Raw genomic sequence first — 24,256 nt, 5'->3', positions numbered from 1 at the left:
TGTTTTGTGACTTCCTATATTGTATGGTGTCTTGAATCTGCTCAACCAGATGGAAAAAGACGTGAGATCAGCAGTGTTCATCTCAGTTCCATTTCGAAGGTCCAGTCTCAAAGACTTCCATCGGTAATATTCCATTGCCTTTCAAGAGCAGGAGCAGCCCTACATGCTTCATAACTCAAGAAAACTCATCTAAGAAACTGTTGTTCATGTTATTTATTCAAGTTTTGTGGTTCAGTATGTTTATTAATGCGGGTGTCGGGGCTTCGTGGGGACAATCTGTGCAATAAATTTTTATAATCGTTTTGATTTCACAGTTTTGCGAGTTTCTTTATGACGCTTATTTATTACTTTGTGTAAGTCTTTCATCCATTTATACGTTTCACAGTCAGATTTTACGAAGTAAAACCGGGTTTTCACGCTGCTTAACATTAAGTGTTAAACACAATGAATAAGTTTAAACTCCATTTTTAACACTTACGCTACCGCAAAAGCAACTGCAGATTTGATTGGGCAGTAACTGCGGACAAATATTTCAGAGAAACTATCAACAAAAACTAAAATTAGCTTCACGAATTGCGATCGCGCCGAGTCGTGTTACCTGCTTACCGAAGTACTGTCAACTAAGGATATGCCGCTGTCATTTTGCGCATGCGCAGTCTACTACAGCTACAGTAGAGCTGTACATTTCTCCAGCCATCTGCTGAGCTACTGAATTTGGCAATCTTCAACTTTTTTTTTTTTTTTTTTGTTGGTACTCCTAGTTCGTCTGAGAAGCTCAAATTTTGAGAGGAACTTCCTGCATAAAATATTTCAGGGAAAGTTTCGACATGTCGGATTGGACCATTCCGTTGTCAGTTCATTTGTAAATATCATTTGTTCCATGGTAGAAGGCCTTCCCTTTTAACCTACAAGATGGTACATGATGGACGAAATATGGCTAAACATTATGTAACGAATAAATGATAATTAATTTAAACCCTCAGCTGCCGACAGGTGTTGTTGATATACCTCGATGGGGACAGCTGAAAATGTGTGCCCCGACCGGGACTCGGACCCGGGATCTCCTGCTTACGTGACAGACGCTCTATCCAGCTGAGCCATCGAGGACACAGATGAATAGCGCGACTGAAGGGACTTGCCCTTGCACGCTTCCCGTGAGACCCAAATTCCCAAATGTCCACAAACTACATACGTAATGTTTCTAATAGATATTTGCCCATCCACTCATTACTCGCGCAAACTAAGGTGACGATTCCCGTAAGAGTTCGGGCGCCCTGTGCGCATTCGCACAGATGAAGGTCAATGGCCGGATAGCCTTTTAACTATATATGAAGATAGTAACTGTTCTCGAGAGAACAGATACCATTGATGACCGTGCAGCTTCTCTAGAGTAAATGATAATTAACTGAAATTGGCTCAGATGGATAGAGCGTCTGCCATGTAAGCAGGAGGACCCGAGTTCGAGTCCCGGTCGGCGCACACATTTTCAGCTGTCCACATCGAGGTATATCAACCACACCTGTCTGCAGCTGAGGGTTTCAATTAATCATCATTTATTCAAGAGAAGCTGCACGGTAATCAATAATATCTGTTCTTTCGAGAACAGTTACTATCTTCATATATAGCAAAAAGGCTACCCGGCCATTGACCTTCGTCTGTGCGAATGCACACGGGTTGCCCGAACTCTTACGGGAATCGTCACCTTAGTTGGCGCGGGTAATGAGTGGATGGACAAATATACATTAGGAACATTAAGTATGTAGATTGTGGACAGTTGGGAATGTGGGTCCCACGGGAAGCGCGCAAGGGATAAGTCCCTGCAATCGCGTTAATCGTCTGTGTCCTCGGTGGCTCAGATGGATAGAGCGTCTGCCATGTTAGGAGATCCCTGGTTCGAGTCCCGGTCGGGGCACACAATTTCAGCTGCCCACATTTAGGTATATCAACACCACCTGTCGGCAGCTGAGGGTTTCAATTAATTATCATTTACTCTAGAGAAGGTGCACGGTCATCAGCCCGCATCTCGTGGTCGTGCGGTAGCGTTCTCGCTTCCCACGCCCGGGTTCCCGGGTTCGATTCCCGGCGGGGTCAGGGATTTTCTCTGCCTCGTGATGGCTGGGTGTTGTGTGCTGTCCTTAGGTTAGTTAGGTTTAAGTAGTTCTAAGTTCTAGGGGACTTATGACCACAGCAGTTGAGTCCCATAGTGCTCAGAGCCATTTGAACCATTTTTTTGCACGGTCATCAATGGTATCTGTTCTTTCGAGAACATTACTATTTTCATATAAATTGTGTATCGAGTTTTAAAAATATTCAGCATCTTGCTCACCGTAAGCTTCTGTAACTGAAGAATTAAGAACATCTTCTAACTAGTTTTAATAAACTGATGGGAAAAAATCGCAACACCTAGGAGTTGTGCGACATAAACGACAGTTGGTAGGCATGTTTCTACATCTAAAGATGATGCAGCACCACTAAGAGGTTTGCTTTAAATACGGGCAGTAACGGTCGTCAACCTTAGTCATCTTTGAGATTGGAAGATGGAGTTGATGTTAGTCAAGACTGCCTTTAAGGCAACAAAGACTCACTGGGTTTAAAAGAGGTCGTGTTATAGGGCTGCGAGAAGCAGGATGCCCTTTCTGTAGTACTGCAGAAAGACTTGGCTGGAATGTAGCCACTGTACATGATTGCTGGCAGCGATGGTCACGGGAATGTACGGTCGCAAGAAGACTGGGCTTTGGATTGCCACTTGGCACTACCGAGAGGGAAGACCATCGTGTTCGACCTATGGCTCTGGCCCACCGTAAAGCATCTGCAACAGCAATTTGAGCAGCAGCTGGCACCACAGTGACACAACTGTTACAAATCAATTACTTCAAGGACAGATACGAGCCAGACGCCTTGTACCATGCACTCCACTGATCCGAAACCACCGCTATATGCGACTTTAGTGCTCATTGAAGGGCAGAGTGGAAGTCTGTTGTATCTTCTGATGAAAGCTGGGTTTGCCTCGGTGCCAGTGACGGCCGTGTGTGGGTTAGAAGGAGGCTAGTTGAGGGCATGCAACCAACCTGTTTGCATGCTAGACACACTGGACCTACACCTGGAGTTATGGTGAAGGTGCCATTTCGTATCACAGCAGGAGCACTCTCGTGTTAATACCATGCACTCTCTCTGCAAATCTGTACGACAATCTGGTGATTCGACCTGTTGTGCTGCTAACCATGAACAGCATTCTAGGAGGTGTTTTCCAACAGGACAACGCTCGTCCACATACCGCTGTTATAACACAGCAAGCTCTACAGAGTGCCTGTTCCATCAGCAGATCTACCTCCAATTGAGCACATATGGAACATCATCGGATGACAGCTCCAGCGTCAACCACAACCGTCGTTAACTATCCCTGTATTGAGCGACTAAGTGCAAGAAGCATGGAACGCCATACAACAAACTGACATCCGGCGCCCGTGCAACACAATGCACGCAAATTTGTATGCTTGCATTCAATATTCTGGCGGTTACACCGGTCATTAATGTACCGAAATTTCACATTTGCAATGGCTTATCTCGCACTTACATTATTAATTTATGGTCTTGCAATGTTAACCACTTCAATATGTTAATCTCGATAAAAAAGAGCACTCCGTCTTCAGGCCACAAGTGGCCCATCGGGACCATCCGACCGTCGTATCATCCTCAGTTGAGGATGCAGATAGGAGGGGCGTGTGGTCAGCACACCGCTCTCCCGGTCGTAATGATGGTTTTCTTTGACCGGAGCCGCTACTATTCGGTCGAGTAGCTCCTCAATTGGCATCACGAGGCTGAGTGCACCCCGAAAAATGGCAACAGCGCATGGCGGCTGGGCAGTCTGCCATCCAAGTGCCGACCACGCCCAACAGCGCTTAACGCCGCTGATCTCACGGGAACCGGTGTATCCACTGCGGCAAGGCCGTTGCCAATCTCGATAAATGCAGTCCCGAAATTCATCACTCTACATTAATTACATTTTTATGTTGTGAATTTTCTTCCGTCAGTGGATGTTACACGCAACTTGTGTATGTAAAATACGTTGTAGTTACAAAAGTGCACAAAACACCAACTAATGCCTTTCAACAACAAATACAAGCCGGAAACTGCTTAGTGTGGTCTCTAGCGCACGCTCCATCATGTGATTCTGTGAAACACCGACCGGTAAACATCATCCGTTCCTAAATACTGCATCCTCCAGGTATAACACTCCCCTCCATTCCAAGAGACAGCGACGGCATTGAAGGGCCTTCCAGTAATATCACCGCTGAACCACCAATAATGCTAAGCATGGAAAGTGGTCAGAAGACAGTCAAAGGCATGGCCATCTCGCTTAATGTCGTCAGACATTTGTCCAATACTTAAATTAGATCATCCGGTGATAAAGGGATGGGATGGGAGGGAGTCAAGAGTGCTCTCATGCCCACGGTGTGTCCAGCAAACCCTCATAACACAGTTCGTAATTAAGGAGATGTTAACATTGTCTTACTGAATGTACGGATCATCTTCGGTGTGCTGTGTACCGCGGCTCAGCGTTACAGATGACCTGTCTCAACGTTTCAGGTGTACAATCGTGAATTCCCTGTTAGCTTCTGTGCCCTGTGGTCTACCTTGAGCAGTAGTACATGTGTTTGGCGCTGGCTTCTTTGCACTGTATCAAGATAATAGCTCTGAATTATAAGTCTGTTGTACGTTACTTATTTGGCGAGAGGCTTCTTGCACTGTATTCTGTCTGTCTACCATTAAAATCGTCGGTGACCCCAGTCCTCAGTCCTCAATACGCTTAGGCCCAAAGCAGTAGACTCTTACGATTGTGGTTTACCTTGAAACGAGGTGCTTGCGGTACAGTCTAGACAAGATATGATAAGAACAGCGCAATGCCAGTAAGACCTTGCTGATGTAGTGACCCAATGACATGAAATTGTGTACTATTCCATTCTGCATGGCTAGAAGAGCTCTCTCTCTCTCTCTCTCTCTCTCTCTCTTTCTCTCAAACTCCACATCTTCTTCTAAAGTCGAAATCCTACTCCGATCTCCATGGCAAGATCCTAGTAGAAGTGTCTTACCGCAACCTTTCTTCGTATTGTTGACTGGATGAAGTATGTTTCTATATCATTTGTATGACACAGTTGAGTTCTTTTGTAATGCAGCCTTCTGTTTCTATGAATAAACGTAATGTCCCCATCCAAAGGCCTGATTACAGTCAAAACGATCACATGACCTCACACCTTGTGACACTGTGGAGAGATTTTGGATTTAACTCAAAGTACTGGCGCGTGATATAGTACTCAAAAACTGTACACCACCAAATTTCTTCCCTTTCTGGTCAAACATTATCGTTGAAAAATTCTTACACCACAAGAGTTCGGAGTGGCTACGGCCTGGTCGAGGCCCATATTGCTAGCATGTGATTGTGACCTCACCCTTGGACGCGAATGTCGCTGTAAAGTTCAGGAATCAAAGCCGCTACTTATCCTTCAATTATCTACCCACCTGAGTTCATGAAGCTGAGTAAAATCCCTTCCAATCCAGCCATCAAGGAAATATAACCCACAGCGCCTGGTATCACATCTGGGTGCTATGTCTATCGCTCAGATACATCGCCCCTAGAGCCAGTGACGAGAACTTCTTCGACAAAGTCTACCTCAATGCTGTTTACCATCACTCAGTTTCTCTAAAAAGAACTACCCTTTAAACCAAGATTTCTTCAGGTATTTCATTTCACATCAGCACCTAAATACAAAAAATACAAAGACACGAAGAAGTGCAGAGCGGGCCTGTATGCAGCACTGTGTGCCAGTTTGGTGCTGCAGCTAATGATAATGATGATGATGATGATGATTATGATGATGATGTTAGTGAATTGTAAGCCAGCAATACGAAAAGTAAGAATATAATGTTCATTATGTATGAAAATTACTACTTAAGGTACACGTATCGGTATTATGAGAATTACAGAACACTAGAATAAATTGAAAAGTTTGATATCTTACGTTAACTGTAACTAATTAAAATGTATCTAGAATGAAATTTTCACTCTACAGCGGAGTGTGCGCTGATATGAAACTTCCTGGCAGATTAAAACTGTGTGCCGGACCGAGATTCGAACTCGGGACCTTTGCCTTTCGCGGGCAAGTGCTCTAATTTAATATGAGAAAAAGACGAACCTGTTTGGTTTACTTGCTCTAGCCAGCGCGGTTTGCTATACAGGGAGTTTCATGAGGAACAGTAAACATTTTAGACGCTGGTAACATAGACTAATTCTAATACATTATTCCATGTAACATGTGTGCAATGTTAGTGGTTACTGAGATACCAATGCCTACGGAGATAAGTTTTCATTTCGCGGGTCGGTATTCAAGTAGCTGCGACTTCCTTTTTCGATTTTCATTTCAATTTTGAAGTTAACGTAAAGTTGTGCTTGAACTTAGACAATTGAATTTTTGAATTGTTTCGTGATTGTGATTTGTTGCGCGATTGACACTGCACGTATTCACGAATGTGATGTATGCCGATGTAGTATTTATGTATTGTTTTGTAACGGAAACACTGCTGCTGCTTGTAAGAAATACGGTAGACGATTTCATAACTTCATTCATGAGTGTTTACTCGTCTTTTCACTAAACTGTGTGAGACTGGTGCAGCGCGCGGCACTCATTTTTCATCTGAATATATAAATGAACAGAGAGTAAATGAAGTAGAAGACATTATTCAGTTGACGACATAACTGTGGAAGTTCGGGTCGGCTGTGAGTCGTGCTCGGATAAGCGACCTCTCGCGATAAGTGGGAAATCCTGGTTCGAATCCCGATCCGGGACAAATTTTCACTGTCTTCATTCCATTATAGAACTTATGATTGCCCATATTGGCAACTGCGAATACATTTCATGAATTATTCAGCTCGTAGAACGTAATACTTCAAACAAGCCTACGCAGAATTTCTATACACATCGGTGTTTCACATTCAAACATACGGCGGACACTGCGTATTCACGGACTCTGTCCTTATCATTTGTAGCAAATTCGACCACTTGGAGAAACAGATGAAGGTAGACGATTGGAATTTTGTGGTTGGCTAATTGCAAATCTCCGAGTACTGCCATCACTATTGTTTGCTGCTAAGGCCATTTTTATTCGTGATGCTGTCAATAACACTCCTCAGTAACATCGGTGGTCCGACGAAAGCCGACATGCCGTCTTGAAGACACATTTTCAACAAGGCTTCTCTGTATATGTGTGTTGTGGCATGAGAGACATTCCTCAAACTATTCCATAGGCTGCAGTTTCCGGTGATGACCAAGGCCTACATTTCCTTCATTATTCAAGTAACCCTGGGGGACTGCAGCCAAATAACGTCTTCGAGACTGCCAAATTTCGATAGCTGAGGACGGCATCGTTTTCACAGCGCATATGCAGTAAACGGTGATCTCTCGTAGGATTCGTACCTTGAAAACGACGAAGTGTTCACCCCTAGAAATACCACCGGCTGTCGAGAACGTTACCCTGCTGCATCCCTGTACGATATATGATAGATGGGAAAAGCTCAAGATCCACTTTCCACATTATTTGAGAAATTACGAAGCCTTTTAAAATGAAGTAACTGTATATGGTGAATTTTTTTGTTATTATTGATGTCATCGACTTTGTAGTTTCCATTTTATCAGTTTTACTTTCAAGTGTTTGATATTTGTCCAACTGTCTTTGTAAACATTTGTAAATACGCAGTATTATAAATACACGGGTGCATTGGAACAAAAATAGAATTATCTCGTAATCTTGTTTGATTTTCAATAACATAGAGATTTAGTTAACCACTCTGTTGCCTTGCCTAATACACAGCCTCCTTACGTTACTTGTCTTTCTATTTCAGGTATGAGGCTCGGTCTGTTGCAAGTCAAGGTGGGACTCGCTTACCTGTTGTCGAGGTACAACGTTCGGACCACTGAAAAAACGGTGACGAACCTCGAGTACAGCTCTATGTCCATTATACTGATGCCTAAAAGTGGCATCCAGCTACGACTTGAAAAGAGATTCTAACGATGTTCACATTGAATGGATCCAAGATATCATATCAAAGTAACGCTGTAGATTGTTTCAGAGCTTATGAAGTTGCTCTTTTAGCTCTACATTGTTGCAATATGTTAAGATTAAATTACATTATGATAAAATACACTATTTTACTAAGAGAGTGAAGTATAAGGCGGCTCTTTGTTTTCAAAATAATGCACATCCATACAGTATCCTACCTTCGCACGTCATGATACAGTATCTATCAATCATACCTGTGTGCGACGCTGCCAACTGCTTTTAAGAATTATGTTTGTACTTCCATTAATCACTCTGCATGGAATATGTGATTGTAAATTAAAACAACTGTCAGATGATGATGATGATGATGTTTGGTTTGTGGGGCGCTCAACTGCGTGGTTATCAGCGCCCGTACAATTTCCCAACCTTTGCTCAGTCCAATTTCGCCACCTTCCTGGATGATGATGAAATGATGAGGACAACACAAACACCCAGTCATCTCGAGGCAGGTGAAAATCCCTGACCCCGCCGGGAATCGAACCCGGGACCCCGTGCTCGGGAAGCGAGAACGCTACCGCGAGACCACGAGCGGCGGACAAAACAACTGTCATTCACAGAGGAAAACAGTAACTCTCTTGCTTTGAGGCACTTTAATATAACACTATTAACACGTTACACAAAGTTTTTCTTTGTTATTAACTTTATAGCGATACATACAACGTTCAGGAGGTGGGAAAAAACACGGAAACACCTAAAACACCACAAATTTCCATGCCTAATCCTTGACAGTAATGCGACCTTGCAGAGTAACCATGGGACCCATGGAACACCACGACATGGCTTGCCCAGTCATCACCGAAGCCCAGCCTTCTTTCATTCTTGGGACGAAAACTAGACTAGAAATTAAAACAAAGTGAGAACGAGACTGATCGAATAACTTCCTTCCATTGTTCCACAGTTCCCGTTTTATGGCGTCGGTACCACGTTTTCCTGTGAATGGCATTTACCTCAATGATGTGTGTTTTCGGATTTCCAGTTCGCCCTGTAATTCCCTGCTTCTGGAGCCTCCTGGCTCTGAGCGGCTCTGAGCACTATGGTACTCAACTGCTGTGGTCATAAGTCCCCTAGAACTTAGAACTACTTAAACCTAACTAACCTAAGGACATCACACACATCCATGCCCGAGGCAGGATTCGAACCTGCGACCGTAGCGGTCGTGCGGTTCCAGACTGTAGCGCCTTTAACCGCTCGGTCACTTCGGCCGGCTGGAGCCTCCTCCGTACTCTTTTGGTACTGAAAAGGTTCGCGAGTGCGACATTCATTCCTTCAGCGACTTGTGCTGCTGCCGTCTCATTTTTCATGACAACCCTCTTCAATGACCGTCCGCCTCGTTCACCCAACAAATTTTCGTCCTCCTTGTGACTTGGCGGATGGTGTTTTTCCGCTTTCCTGGTTGCAGTATAAATCTTCAGCTCGGTGCTTCTTGAAACGCCAAACACTTCGGCTGCCTTGTTTATCGAAGCACCCGCTAAACGTCTACAAACAATTTGCCCGCGTTCGAATCCAATTAGCTCCGACATTATGCACTCAGAACTACACAGAACAGTGTTCTGACCGCGACCGACAATTGCAACGTATTGAAGACATCGCGCAGGTGCCGTTCGTGCTCAAATACAGTTGCGCAACGTACAGGCTTGGCTACCACCTGGTTGTATGTCAATGCATGCATTTCTCGCGGTGTTTCGTATTTTTGCCCAACCCCTGCAGCTCAAACGCGTTTAGAACTACTATGACTGAAATCACAACAAGTGTTATCATTTTTCGGGCAATATACATTTTAACAGTTTTCTGGCAGCCATAACAAAATTTTGTTTCTAATAAAATATAGTATAAGAGGGAGCCTAAGGGATTAAGTACAGGAGTATGACTTCATCTTCACTGACAAATTACTTAGTAGAACCAGCTGACATGTGTAGTGTTACGTGTAATAATTGACTTCTCCACCTCTTCGGAGCATTAATGCAATCAGAGTAAGTAAGCCTTTTATGGCGCTTGCTACAGTAGCTCAGGAATTATCTGCCGCTCTTCAACATGTGTAAAATCGCATATTTAAGATAATGTTTCTGCTAACTTTTCAGTGAAAAAGATCCAAGTTTTTTCCGCGATCCTCATTCTTCAGCATCTTTCCCCTTATGGTCTCGAAAGACATATTCATGTGTTAGCTCCTTGGTTGTTGTTGTTGGTGTCGTTGTCGTGGTCTTTAGTCCAGAGACTGGTGTGATGCAGCTCTCCATGCTACTCTATTCTGTGCAAGCTTCTTCATCTCCCAGTACTTACTGCAACCTACATCCTTCTGAATCTGTTTAGTGTATTCATCTCTTGGTCTCCCTCTACGATTTTTACCCTCCACGCTGTCCTCTAATACTAAATTGGTGATCCCTTGATGCCTAAGAACATGTCCTACCAACCGATCCCTTCTTCTATTCAAGTTGTGCCACAAATTCCTCTTGTCCCCAATTCTAGTCAGTACCTCCTCACTAGTTACGTGATATATCCAGCTAATCCTCAGTATTCTTCTGTAGCACCACATTTAGAAAGCCTCTATTCTCTTCTTGTCTAAACTATTTATCGTCCATGTTTCACTTCCATACCTGGCTACACTCCAAACAAATACTTTCAGAAAAGACTTCCTGACACCCAAATCTATACTCGATGTTAACAAAGTTCTCTTCCTCAGAAACGCTTTTCTTGCCATTGCCAGTCTACATTTTATATCCTCTCTCCTTCGACCATCATCAGTTATTTTGCTCCTCAAATAGCAAAACTCATCCACTACTTTAAGTGTCTCCTCAGCGTCACCTAATTTATTTTGACTACATTCCATTATCCTCGTTCTGCTTTTGTTGATGTTCATCTTGTATTCTCCTTTCAAACCACTCTCCATTCCGTTCAGCTTCTCTTCCAGTTCCTTTGCTGTCTCTGAGAGAATTGCATGTCATCGGCAAACCTCAAAGTTTTAATTTCTTCTCCATGGATTTTAATTCCTGCTCCGAATTTTTATTTTGTTTCCTTTACTGTTTGGTCAACATACAGATTGAATAAAATCGGGGACAGACTACAAACCTGTCTCACTTACTTCCCAACCACTGCCTCCCTTTCATGCCCCTCGACTCTTGTAACTACCATCTGGTTTCTGTACAAATTGTAAATGGCCTTTCATTCCCTGTATTTGACCCATGCCACCATCAGAATTTGAAAAAGGATATTCCAGTCAACATTGTCAAAAGCTTTCTCTGAGTCTTCAAATGCTAGAAAAGTAGGTTTGCCTTAAGTCGTAGGATCAGTATTGCCTCACGTGTTCCATCATTTCTACGGAATCCAGACCTATTTTCCCCAAGGTCGGCTTCTACCAGTTTTTCCATTTGTCTGTAAAGAATTCGTATTAAAATTTTGCAGCAGTGCCTTTTTAAACTGATATTTCTCTAATTTTCACAACTGTCAACACCTGCTTTCTTTGGGATTGGAATTATATTCATCTTGAAGTCTGAGGGTATATCGCCTGTCTCATACATCTTCCTCACCAGATGGTAGAGGTTTGTCAGGGCTGGCTCTCCCAAGGCTGTCAGTAGTTCTAATGGAATGTTGTCTACTCCCGGGGCACAGTTTCGACTTAGGTCTTTCAGTGCTCTGTCAAACTAGTCTCGCACTATCGTACTTCCCATTTCATCTTCATCTACGACCTCTTCCATTTCCATAACATTTCCCTCCAGTACATCGCCCTCGTATAGACCCTCTATGCACTCCTTCCACCTATCTGCTTTCCCTTCTTTGCTTAGAACTGGGTTTCCATCTGAGTTCTTGATAATCATACAAGTGGGGCTCTTTTCTCCAAAGGTCTCTTTAATTTTCCTGCAGGCAGTATCTATCTTACCCCTAGTGATATATACCTCTACATCCTTACCTTTGTCCTCTAGCCATTCCTACTTAGCCTTTTGCACTTCCTGTCAATCTCATTTTTGAGACGCTTGTATTCCTTTTTGTCTGCTTCATTTACTGCATTTTTATATTTTCTCCTTTTCATCAATTAAATTCAGTATCTCTTCTGTTACCCAAGGATTTCTAGTAGCCCTCGCCTTTTTACTTACTTAATCCTCTGATGCCTTCACAATTTCATCTTTCTAAGCTACCCATTCTTCTTCTGCTTTCTTCCACCAGTCCTTGTCAAACGTTCCTTAATCGTCTATCTGAAAATCTACAACCTCTGATTCTTTCAGTTTATCTGGGTCCCATCTCCTTAATTTCCTACCTTTTTGCAGTTTCTTCAGTTTTAGTCTGCAGTTCTTAACCAATAATTTGTGGTCAGGGTCCACATCTTCCCCTGGAAATGTCTTACAGTTTAAAACCTGGTTCCTAAATCACTGTCTTATCATTACATAGTCTATCTGAAACCTTTCAGTGTCTCCAGGCCTCTTCCACGTATACAACCTTCTTTCATGATTAGTTCTTTGGTAAATATTGTAATACTTCGCAGCCCGACGCTCAGGACAAAGGTGTTCCAGCTCAGCCGCTCTCGATTATCCTGAGCTTTTCCCGAAAAGCCATAAACGACGAATAGGAACGGTTTAACTGAAGTGTTGTGTTGTGTTTTGCTCTTAAAATAATGTTCAGGGCTGCTGCAAGAACTGCAGTCGCGCAAGGTCTCAGTAATTTTGGGAGTGGGGCGCCATGTTCCCTGTTATAATTTGTCCTTACTTATTGAACAGTTTGGTTTCCTGGCAAAAAATTCTTCAATGAATAGCGCTGCGCTACAACATAGATTTCCGTTTCTCTTCCAGTTGGTCGCTGGCTTGTGCGGAAATAGCAGAAATGTTTGATATCGTCGACCAGCGCGGTATTCCTTATTCCCTACAAGGTCGAAATCGACAGGTTGGAATTTCCTCTGCAAATCTGAGGGCTTGGCCCATTGAAGTAAAGGTACTTCACTGTTTCGGTATCTTGGTTCAGCTACCCAGTCCGATGTGAAGAATGAACGCAGTCAATGTTGCAGTCGGAGTTGTGGCAACAGGGTTCATTAAATACATTTTTAAACCGGAATGAGAGTGCCTCTGTGAATGTACAGTGTAGTTGAAAGAACGTAGTATTACTAAAATTTCATCATTTGATGATGCTGAAGAATCGCATGTTTCGTGCAAGCAAGAACTAGTGGCTCACGAAAGTATTCCAGTAGCGGAAATACGAGACAGCGTTACTGCGGAAGAAACTGGAGCAGACCAACATCACCAAGAAAGAAAAAATCATCTATGGAAGGAAACAGCGTTCAGCTTGGCGATAGTATTTGCGATCCGGAAACCTGGGCGGATTTATTATAAATGACAGTTTTAGGATAGGAGCATTAGTGAAAAAGATGTAAAATTTATTGTGGATAGCGAGACAAGAATATGTTTAACTGTTTTTCATTGTTTCGTTCATCTTTCAAATGACGAAAAAGTAAGGCGAACGCGATTTGTCTATTCTAGAACAAAAACTGCTGTGTACTGCTTTTGTTGTTAAGTTGTTCAATTCTAGTGCTGACTCTGTCACAGGAAGAGGTTTAAGAGACTGGCAAAGCTGATCAAAAATTCTCTCCAGCCATGAACTATCCCGCAACCATATTACTACACTCCTGGAAATTGAAATAAGAACACCATGAATCCATTGTCCCAGGAAGGGGAAACTTTATTGACACATTCCTGGGGTCAGATACATCACATGATCACACTGACAGAACCACAGGCACATAGACACAGGCAACAGAGAATGCACAATGTCGGCACTAGTACAGTGTATATCCACCTTTCGCAGCAATGCAGGCTGCTATTCTCCCATGGAGACGATCGTAGAGATGCTGGATGTAGTCCTGTGGAACGGCTTGCCATGCCATTTCCACCTGGCGCCTCAGTTGGACCAGCGTTCGTGCTGGACGTGCAGACCGCGTGAGACGACGCTTCATCCAGTCCCAAACATGCTCAATGGGGGACAGATCCGGAGATCTTGCTGGCCAGGGTAGTTGACTTACACCTTCTAGAGCACGTTGGGTGGCACGGGATACATGCGGACGTGCATTGTCCTGTTGGAACAGCAAGTTCCCTTGCCGGTCTAGGAATGGTAGAACGATGGGTTCGATGACGGTTTGGATGTACCGTGCACTATTCAGTGTCCCCTCGACGATCACCAGTGGTGTACGGCCAGTGTAGGAGATCGCTCCCCACACCATGATGCCGGGTGTTGGCCCTGTGTGCCTCGGTCGTATGCAGTCCTGATTGTGGCGCTCACCTGCACGGCGCCAAACACGCATACGACCATCATTGGCACCAAGGCAGAAGCGACTCTCATCGCTGAAGACGACACGTCTCCATTCGTCCCTCCATTCACGCCTGTCGCGACACCACTGGAGGCGGGCTGCACGATGTTGGGGCGTGAGCGGAAGACGGCCTAACGGTGTGCGGGACCGTAGCCCAGCTTCATGGAGACGGTTGCGAATGGTCCTCGCCGATACCCCAGGAGCAACAGTGTCCCTAATTTGCTGGGAAGTGGCGGTGCGGTCCCCTACGGCACTGCGTAGGATCCTACGGTCTTGGCGTGCATCCGTGCGTCGCTGCGGTCCGGTCCCAGGTCGACGGGCACGTGCACCTTCCGCCGACCACTGGCGACAACATCGTTGTACTGTGGAGACCTCACACCCCACGTGTTGAGCAATTCGGCGGTACGTCCACCCGGCCTCCCGCATGCCCACTATACGCCCTCGCTCAAAGTCCGTCAACTGCACATACGGTTCACGTCCACGCTGTCGCGGCATGCTACCAGTGTTAAAGACTGCGATGGAGCTCCGTATGCCACGGCAAACTGGCTGACACTGACGGCGGCGGTGCACAAATGCTGCGCAGCTAGCGCCATTCGACGGCCAACACCGCGGTTCCTGGTGTGTCCGCTGTGCCGTGCGTGTGATCATTGCTTGTACAGCCCTCTCGCAGTGTCCGGAGCAAGTATGGTGGGTCTGACACACCGGTGTCAATGTGTTCTTTTTTCCATTTCCAGGAGTGTAAAATTTGCAAATGGAAAGGGCATTCGGAGAAAATTAAAAACTCATAAACAATAGGTCAAGGAAAAGCGGTGAAGATTCTTTTTGTTAAGGTTATTTTCCATAGTATGTTTCCTTGTCGAAATCGTTCATTAAGAGGCGACCAAAAACTGTTGGGAGATCCTGGTAGCCGCCCGCGGTGCCCGTGCGGTTCTAGGCGCTGCAGTCCGGAACCGCGGGACTGCTACGGTCGCAGGTTCGAATCCTGCCTCGGGCATATGTGTGTGATGTCCTTAGGTTAGTTAGGTTTAAGTAGTTCTAAGTTCTAGGGGACTGATGACCTAAGATGTTTAGTGCTCAGAGCCATTTGAACCAGATCCTGGTAATAGAAATTTCTTAAGGTAAGTAGACTTAACGGCCAAGTTCGACCTCGTATTAAATAATCACGTTAATCGTGTGGCTAAACCTAGAAAGTTGGTTACTTACTTAAGTAAGGGCAAACAAAATGAAGTCATTACCATAATTTCTGATGAGTTGGTATCTGTCACGAAAAAGGCCGTACTCAGTAACATATTAACCCACAAGGAGCAATTAAGGTGGTTTTAAGGGTATTAAATGTTTTTTCCATATCATTTGCTACTGAAGAACACTTTCTTTGGCTATTTGACCAATCTTGCATTGTTGTAGCGGGGCATGTAAAAGTTATTACTATCTGGTCAGTCGACCTTCACTTGGTTATGAACTTCTATTAACGCCTAGTCGACAGTGGCAAAACGCTCACGAAAACAAAATTTAACAATACATATAAATGGAATTTATTTCTTCCAGCTCTCGCCCTATGCTTGTCTTGGTTGTAAGAACTAATCAGCGAATAATACAGGGTGAGCACAAAGTCTTTCCCTGATTTTAAAAATTTATAACAGAATAACCGTTTGACATAATAAGTTACATTTGATGCCATTACACAGATTATTGTTAATAGTTGTTGTGACGAATAGATGGCGTTAGTGCTACACAACACCGACGCGGTCTGTTAGGTCACGCTAGTCGCTAGCGAAATGGCTTAGAAGGAGGAGAAAGCGCAATGTGTGCTTTGGTTTCACGAAACGAAATCGCCAATCAGTGTTCAGCGTAAATTTCGGGCTTCTTATGGACGCAGCCCTCCTGACGTTAAATCAATAAAGCGATGGTATGCAAGGTTTAACGAAACAGGCAGCGTTGAATATTGTCCTCAAAGTGGCAGGCCTCGTGTGAGTGATGCAACTGTTGATCGTGTTCGGCAACCGTTTCAACGGAGTCCGTCTAAATCAACTCGTCAAGCATCACGTGTACTTCAAATACCGCAAGCAAGTGTGGTGAAAATTCTTCATGAAAGGCTTGGGTTGCATGCTTACAAAGTGCAAATTGTGCAGGCCTTGTAACCGAATGATTTGCTGACACGTGCTGAACTTGCAACTGAGTTTCTCAACAGGATTGATGGCGCTAACGATTACTTAAATCGCATATACTTTACCGACGAATCCACCTTTCATGTCAGTGGAATGGTAAATAGGAATAATGTCCGTATATGGGGTTCAGAGCCTCCACATGCTACTGTACAGTTACAGCGAGACAGCGAAAAAGTGCAAGTTTGCTGCTGCCTCATTCATAACAAGGTTTTTCGATTGTTTTTCTTCGCGGAAAAATCTATTACCGCTAACATTTACTTAGACGTTTTGCAACAGTTCATTTCCCTACAGTTAGAAGAATACCAACCATGGATACTTTTCCAGCAAGATGTAGCACCCCGCCCCCCTCCCCCCCCCCCCCCCCCCACCCACCCACTGGGCTTTGATAGTGCGTGATTTCCTGGATGAAACATTTGCGGATCGGTGGATTGGAAGCGACGGTCCAACACCCTGGCCACCCCGCTCTCCAGACATTACGCCCCTTGACTTTTTTTCTGGGGCTATATCAAGGACAGAGTCTTCATCACACCAGTTGCAGACGTCGACGATCTGAAGGCTAGGATGCAAGCTGCTGTGGGTACTGTGACAGAACACTTGTTGCTGAACATCTGGCGGGAACTGGAATACCGCCTCGACATTCCCCGAGCTACCAAGGGAGAATACCTTGAGGTTTACTAACGTAAGTGGTCTTAAAAAAAATAGTAACACTAACCTATGTAACGCCATCAAATGTAAATTATTATGTCAAACGCTTATTCTGTAACAAAATGTTATAATCAGGGCAAGATTTTGTGCTCACCCTGTATAATCAGGAAACCCAGCGCTGAACCAAATACTTTTTGCTTCTTAAAAAATAAAATTTACAATGAAACGCTTCGTCATTACGGCTGTTGCCACACCAGTAGTAATCTGTGGTTCCCTCAGTTTGTATATAGTGCTATGAGTAAATTTGTTTAACACAATACAAAATAGACACACGTATGCTTGTTGTTAAATTTGGGAGTTAAAAAACAAACATTGTATCAGACATTATGATTTCAGACGTACTATTCGATTATTATTTTGCAAGCGACATTGCGACAGTGAAATCCAACTTCGTATCGTAATGAGATTCGAAGGGGACTTCTCCATATGCGACAACTATTTTGACAGGTGTAGGAAGGTCTTTCTGAAAAATTTAGGAAAATAATATTTAGCTATTTACTATATAGATACGAATAAAATCAATTCAGAATTTCTTTAGTAAAGTTAGAAACGCCTAATAAAGTGTTAGATTCCTATTTTTGCAGTTCTATTTTGTGTTGGTTTTAAATAGAGGTTCGTTCATTTTCAATGCATAATCGTATATTTTTGGCGCAAAATTTTCTCGTTTTAGTAAATATTTCCGGTACGTTTGTGCACATTTTAATGCATACATTCACAATGTGATCAAAAGTATCCGAACGCCCCCAAAGATAATACATTTTTCATATTAGGTGCATTGTGCTGCCACCTACTCCCAGGTACTCCATATCAGCGACCTCAGTAGTCATTAGATCGAGATGACTGGGTGTTTGTGTTGTCCTCATCATTTCATCATCATCCAGGAAAGTGGCGAAATTGGACTGAGCAACGATTGGGTAATTGTACGGGCGCTGATAACCACGCAGTTGAGCGCCCCACAAACCAAACATCATCATCATCACTCTTCACAGTAGTCATTAGATATAGTGAGAGCTGAATGGGGCGCTCCGCGGTACTCACGGACTTAGAACGTGGCCAGGTGATAAGGTATCACTTGTGTCATGCGTCTGTACGCGAGATTTCCAAACTCCTGAACATCCCTAGTCCACTGTTTCCGATGTGATAGTGAAGTGGAAATGTGAAGGGACACGTGCAGCACAAAAGCGTACAGGCCGACCTCGTCTGTTGACTGACAGAGACCAGCGACAGTTGAAGAGGGTCGTAGTGTGTAATAGGCAGACATCTATCCACACCATCACATAGGAATTCTAAACTGCCTCAGTATCCACTGCAAGTACAATGACAGTTAGGTGGGAGGTGAGAAAACTTGGATTTCATGGTCGAGCGGCTGCTCATAAGCCACACTTCACGCCGGTAAATGCCAAACTACGCCTCGCTTGGTGTAAGGAGGGTAAACATTGGACGACTGAACAGTGGAGAAACGTTGTGTCGAGTGAAGAATCGCGGTACACAATGTGGCGATACGATGGTACTGTGTGAGTATAGAGAATGCACGGTGAACGTAATCTGCCAGCGTGTGTAGTGCCAACAGTAAAATTCGGAGGCAGTGATGATGTGGTGTGGTCGTGTTTTTCATGGAGAGGGCTTGCACCCCTTGTTGTTTTGCGTGGCAATATCACAGCACAGGCTTACATTGATGTTTTAAGCACCTTCTTGCTTCCCACTGTTGAAGAGCAATTCGGGGATGGCAATTGCATCTTTCAACACGATCGAGCACCTCTTCGTAATGCACGGCCTGTGGAAGAGTGGTTACACAATACAGGGTTATTACAAATGATTGAAGCGATTTCACAGCTCTACAATAACTTTATTATTTGAGATATTTTCACAATGCTTTGCACACACATACAAAAACTCAAAAAGTTTTTTTAGGCGTTCACAAATGTTCTATATGTGCTCCTTTAGTGATTCGGCAGACATCAAACCGATAATCAAGTTCCTCCCACACTCGGCGCAGCATGTCCCCATCAATGAGTTCGAAAGCATCGTTGATGCGAGCTCGCAGTTCTGGCACGTTTCTTGGTAGAGGAGGTTTAAACAATGGATCTTTCACATAACCCCACAGAAAGAAATCGCATGGGGTTAAGTCGGAAGAGGGTGGAGGCCATGACATGAATTGCTGATCATGATCTCCACCACGACCGATCCATCGGTTTTCCAATCTCCTGTTTAAGAAATGCCGAACATCATGATGGAAGTGCAGTGGAGCACCATCCTGTTGAAAGATGAAGTCGGCGCTGTCGGTCTCCAGTTGTGGCATGAGCCAATTTTCCGCGGGCTACGCGTGAAACTTGCCCGCACGCGTTCAACCGTTTCTTCGCTCACTGCAGGCCGACCCATTGATTTCCCCTTACAGAGGCATCCAGAAGCTTTAAACTGCGCATACCATCGCCGAATGGAGTTAGCAGTCGGTGGATCTTTGTTGAACTTCGTCCTGAAGTGTCGTTGCACTGTTATGAGTGACTGATGTGAGTGCATTTCAAGCACGACATACGCTTTCTCGGCTCCTGTCGCCATTTTGTCTCACTGCGCTCTCGAGCGCTCTGGCGGCAGAAACCTGAAGTGCGGCTTCAGCCGAACAAAACTTTTATGAGTTTTTCTACGTATTTGTAATGTGTCGTGACCATATGTCAATGAATGGAGCTACAGTGAATTTATGAAATCGCTTCAATCATTTGTAATAGCCCTGTAATAACATCCCTGTAATGGACTGGCCTGCACAGAGTCATGACCTGAATTCTATAGAACACCTTTGGGACGTTTCGTGACAGGCCTCACCGACCGACATCGATACCTCTCCTCAGTGCAGCATTCCGTGAAGAAAGTGCTACCACTCCCCAAGAAATCTTCCAGTACCTGATTGAACGTATGCCTGCGAGAGTGGAAACTGTCATCAAGGCTACGGGTGGGCCAACACCATACTGAATTCCAGCATTTCCGATGGAGGGCCCACGAACTTGTAAGTGATTTTCAGCCAGGTGTTCGGATGCTTTTGATCACATAGTGTACATCAGGGCGAAACCATTGACGTTCCAGCTAGGCAGCAGCATCATTGCGTTTACATAAAAAAGGGAAATTGTTGTGTCTAGACAAGACAGCCTAGACACAATGAGAGGAAGCCGAAAGGCACGCGCTTAAACTCACGAAAGCTGTCGTGAGGTCTGAAACAGGATACGTAATGAATGCTATAAAGAAAAGTACGTAGCTTCTGGAATACTTAACTTTAATCCACATTTGTAGAACATCGCTCTTGATGATACATTAATAGAACCTCAATATCAGTTGAATACGGCACCTTGCTAGGTCGTAGCAAATGTAGCTGAAGGCTATGCTAACTATCGTCTCGGCAAATGAGAGCGTAGTTGTCAGTGAACCGTTCCTTGCAAAGTCGGCTGTACAACTGGGGCGAGTCCTAGGAAGTGTCTCTAGACCTGCCGTGTGGCGGCGCTCGGTCTGCAATTACTGACAGTGACGACACGCGGGTCCGACGTATACTAGCGGACCGCGGCCGATTTAAAAGCTACCACCTAGCAAGTGTGGTGTCTGGCGGTGACACCACATTCCTCCCCCGCAAATCGACGAACGGTTGTATTATAAGGCTTCCGCCACCCGTTGGGAGGTCCCCATGTTGGCGTATGCGATGAGGTGGGGAGCCTAACAACAGGCGAGGCTGTGCCACCCGCACCCGGCCAATCGGTCCGAGGGGAGCTAGGAAACGCCTGAAAACCTAGTCCAGGGTGCACGCCAACATGAGGTGTATGCGCCCGTAGATAGTCAGGAGGGGCCGAAGGGTCGACCTCCATCGTGTCGGGGCACCCGACTGGCGAAGACGACAGATGGTCCGGAGCGGGCAAGAGTTCCATGTCGGAGGACAACTGGTCACGGGAAGCGATCGGCGGCGCGAGACCCAGGGAGGCGCCCGGCGGTTGCAGCGACGTGTCCACTGCGGGCGGCGCCGGCGGCGGCTGCGGCGGCGGCGCGACGCCATGGGGCAAAATGGAAGGCTTCGTCGGTAACACCTGGGGATGAGGCGAGCCAGTAGATGGGTCCCCAGGGCGCTGACCGGACGGCACCGTCGCTGAAAGCAGATGGGGAGCGGCAGAACCCATGCGACGTCAGAGGCTCAGCAGATTGAGATGCCGACGCACCTCACCAGAAGCCCCCAAAACCAGATACATAGCGCGACCGAGGCAGCGAAGAATACGCCCTGCGAGCCAACGCCGTGAGCCGCGATAGTTGCGATAGTATACAACGTCGCCGGGAGTAAAAGCAAGTATCTGCAGCTGCACAGGAACCTGATGCGGCGGATGCAGCAAAGACATCAAGGTTCGATGAGGGCGACCATGAAGCAACTCAGCCGGCGAGCGACCATCGCGGGGCTGAGAGCGATACGAGGACAAAAAGAGCAATAACACGTCCTCCCGAGAATGCGACTCTGTCAATTGCAACATCTGTGACTTGAAAGTCTGGACCGAACGTTCAGCGGCACCGTTTGACTGTGGCGAAAACGGCGCGGACGTCAGATGTTGAATACCATTGGCCTTGCAGAATGACTGAAATTCTGCGGACATGAATTGTGGGCCATTGTTGGAAACAATAGTCTGTGGAAGACCTTCAATGCAAAAGATAGCGGACAACGCTTGGATGGTGTCAGAAGACGTCGTGGAAGACATCCTGACAACAAAAGGAAAATTACTGAAGGAATCGACAACAACCAACCATCGAGCATTCCAGAATGGACCAGCAAAATCTATGTGTAAGCGTTGCCAAGGGGAAGTGGCTTTCGGCCATGCAAAGAATTTCCGCGGTGGTGCGGATTGTTGTTCAGCACACGCCACGCAAGAAGAGCACATATTCGTAATCGCAGCATCGATTCCGAACCAAGTACAGTGCTGACGAGCAAGTTGTTTCGTTCGCACTATACCCCAATGTCCTTGGTGGAGAAGCTGTAAGACAGAGGACTGTAACGAACGTGGGACCACGACCCTGGACTGATCATTATCAGAACGCAACAGCAAAACACCACGTCGTACAAAAAGTTTCTCCTTGTGAGCAAAAAATCGGCGAACCAACGGATCCTCGATCCGTGACTTTGACAAAGGCCATTGCGTAGCAACAAAACGCAAAACGGTAGCAAGGACAGGGTCAGAAGTTGCGGCTGTAGCTACACGACGAAAATCAATCGGAAACGATTCGACCACGTCATCGGTTTCCGCATCAATGAACATGCAAGCAAGTTCGGAGGAATCGAATGCTCTATCCTCAGCAACAGGCAAACGGGACAACGCATCGGCGTTTCAGTGCTTAGCAGTGGACCGATACAAGATATCGTAGCGGTACTGCGAGAGGAAAATAGACCAGCGAATGAATTTCTGCGCTGTACGCGGAGGTACAGACTTGTTCGGATGAAAAAGCGATGTCAAGGGTTTGTGGTCTGTGATGATGGTAAAGTGACGACCATACAAGAAATCATGAAACTTGGTAACACCAAATACGAGAGCCAAAGCTTCTTTCTCGATCTGTGAATAATTTCTTTGCGCAGACGACAGCAACTTGGACGCAAAGGCAATAGGGCGATCATGCGAACCATCTTTGTGCGCAAGCACAGCTCCGATCCCGAAATCCGATGCATCTACCATCAACAAAAGGGGTTTCTGGGGATCGAAAGGCGTAAGGCAAGTATTAGAAAGCAACGCCGATTTCAACTGGCGAAAGGCGCGTTCGCATTCCGTCGTCCAGACGAACGGAACACCTTTACGGCGTAAGCGATGAAGCGGAGCTGAAATGGAAGATGCATGGGGGATATATTTGTTGTAATAATTAATTTTTCTCAGCACACTCTGTAGCTGCTTCAAATTCTGCGGCGAAGGCAAGTCTTGTATGGCACGAAGGTGCTCTGGACTGGGATGTATGCCTTGGGCATTGAGTACATGTCCCAGATATGGCAATTCACGAGCAAAAAACACACATTTGTCCTTCCGCAAGCGAAGACCATTTTGTCGCAAGACCTGAAATAATGTTCGGAGATTGTCTAAATGTTCTTCTTCCGTCTGTCCGGAGATCACAATATCGTCCAGATAGTTTGCAGCAGTAGGGACCGACGCACAAACAGTTTGTAAATATTGCTGAAACAATGCAGGGGCGGATGCACACCCGAATGGCAGTCTTTTGACTCGATACAAACCAAGATGCGTGTTAACCACCAATACGCGCTGGGATTCTTCGTCCACCGGTATTTGCAAGTACGCATCTGGTAGGTCCAACTTAGAAAAATATTTACCCGGGCACAGTTTGTCAAAAAGATCTTCCGGGCGGGGTAAAGGAAAAGTAGCAGTCACAAGTTGTGGATTCACTGTTGCCTTGAAGTCCACACAAAGTCTCAATTTTCCGGAAGGTTTTTGCAAAATTACTAAGGGTGAAGCCCAGAGAGAAGCCTGCACACGTGCAATGACACCTTGTGATTCCAATATTCTTGCGACTTCATCACGCATGCGTGGGGAACATTGCGCGCTCTGTAAAATTTCGGTTGCGCGTTTACTTTCAGTTCCAAATGTGCTGCATAGTTCTTAGCGCAACCAAGGCCCGGTGCAAAAAGTCTGCAAATTCTTCACATAGACGAGAAACACTGGCTGAAGGCACAGTCTGGTTCACTGATAGGACCTGATTGACTAAAGACTAGTTAAACAACTGAAATAAATCTAAACCAAACAAGTTCACTGCAGAAGAAGTACGAAGGACGTAAAATGACACAAGTTTTGTTTGTCCCTTGTATGTAGCAAGAAGGCTGCACTGTCCTAACACAGGGATATGCTGGCCAGAATAACTATGTAACTTAACATTTGCGGCACGCAACGGAGGGGTGCCCAGTTGTTTGTACGTGTCTTTATTGAGCAATGAAACTGCAGCTCCGGTATCGAGCTGGAACATTATCACTTGTCCGTCAAAGTCCAAATCT

At 45.3% G+C, this 24,256-nt stretch overlaps 2 protein-coding genes across 3 annotated transcripts in view; one reads left to right on the top strand and one right to left on the bottom strand.

The window, feature by feature from the left end:
* Positions 1-8,205, top strand: part of LOC126191404 (cytochrome P450 6k1-like) — a 134,774-nt gene extending 126,569 nt beyond the window's left edge. For both annotated transcript variants that reach the window (XM_049932270.1, XM_049932269.1), the window contains exon 8: positions 7,895-8,205. In XM_049932270.1, coding sequence (XP_049788227.1) covers positions 7,895-8,061 — 167 coding nt within the window. In that variant the 3' untranslated portion in view covers positions 8,062-8,205. The remainder of the gene's footprint in view (positions 1-7,894) is intronic.
* Positions 1-23,763, bottom strand: part of LOC126191405 (uncharacterized protein K02A2.6-like) — a 314,219-nt gene extending 290,456 nt beyond the window's left edge. The window contains exon 1 of the mRNA XM_049932271.1: positions 21,029-23,763. Coding sequence (XP_049788228.1) covers positions 21,417-22,529 — 1,113 coding nt within the window. The 5' untranslated portion in view covers positions 22,530-23,763 and the 3' untranslated portion in view covers positions 21,029-21,416. The remainder of the gene's footprint in view (positions 1-21,028) is intronic.
* Between the last annotated feature and the right edge of the window lie 493 nt (positions 23,764-24,256).

Source organism: Schistocerca cancellata, chromosome 6 (genome assembly GCF_023864275.1).
Source record: "Schistocerca cancellata isolate TAMUIC-IGC-003103 chromosome 6, iqSchCanc2.1, whole genome shotgun sequence".
In the NCBI taxonomy this organism is placed as follows: domain Eukaryota; kingdom Metazoa; phylum Arthropoda; class Insecta; order Orthoptera; family Acrididae; genus Schistocerca; species Schistocerca cancellata.
The sequence above is the reverse complement of the archived record's forward strand: the minus strand, read 5'-3'. Positions and strand labels throughout refer to the sequence as shown.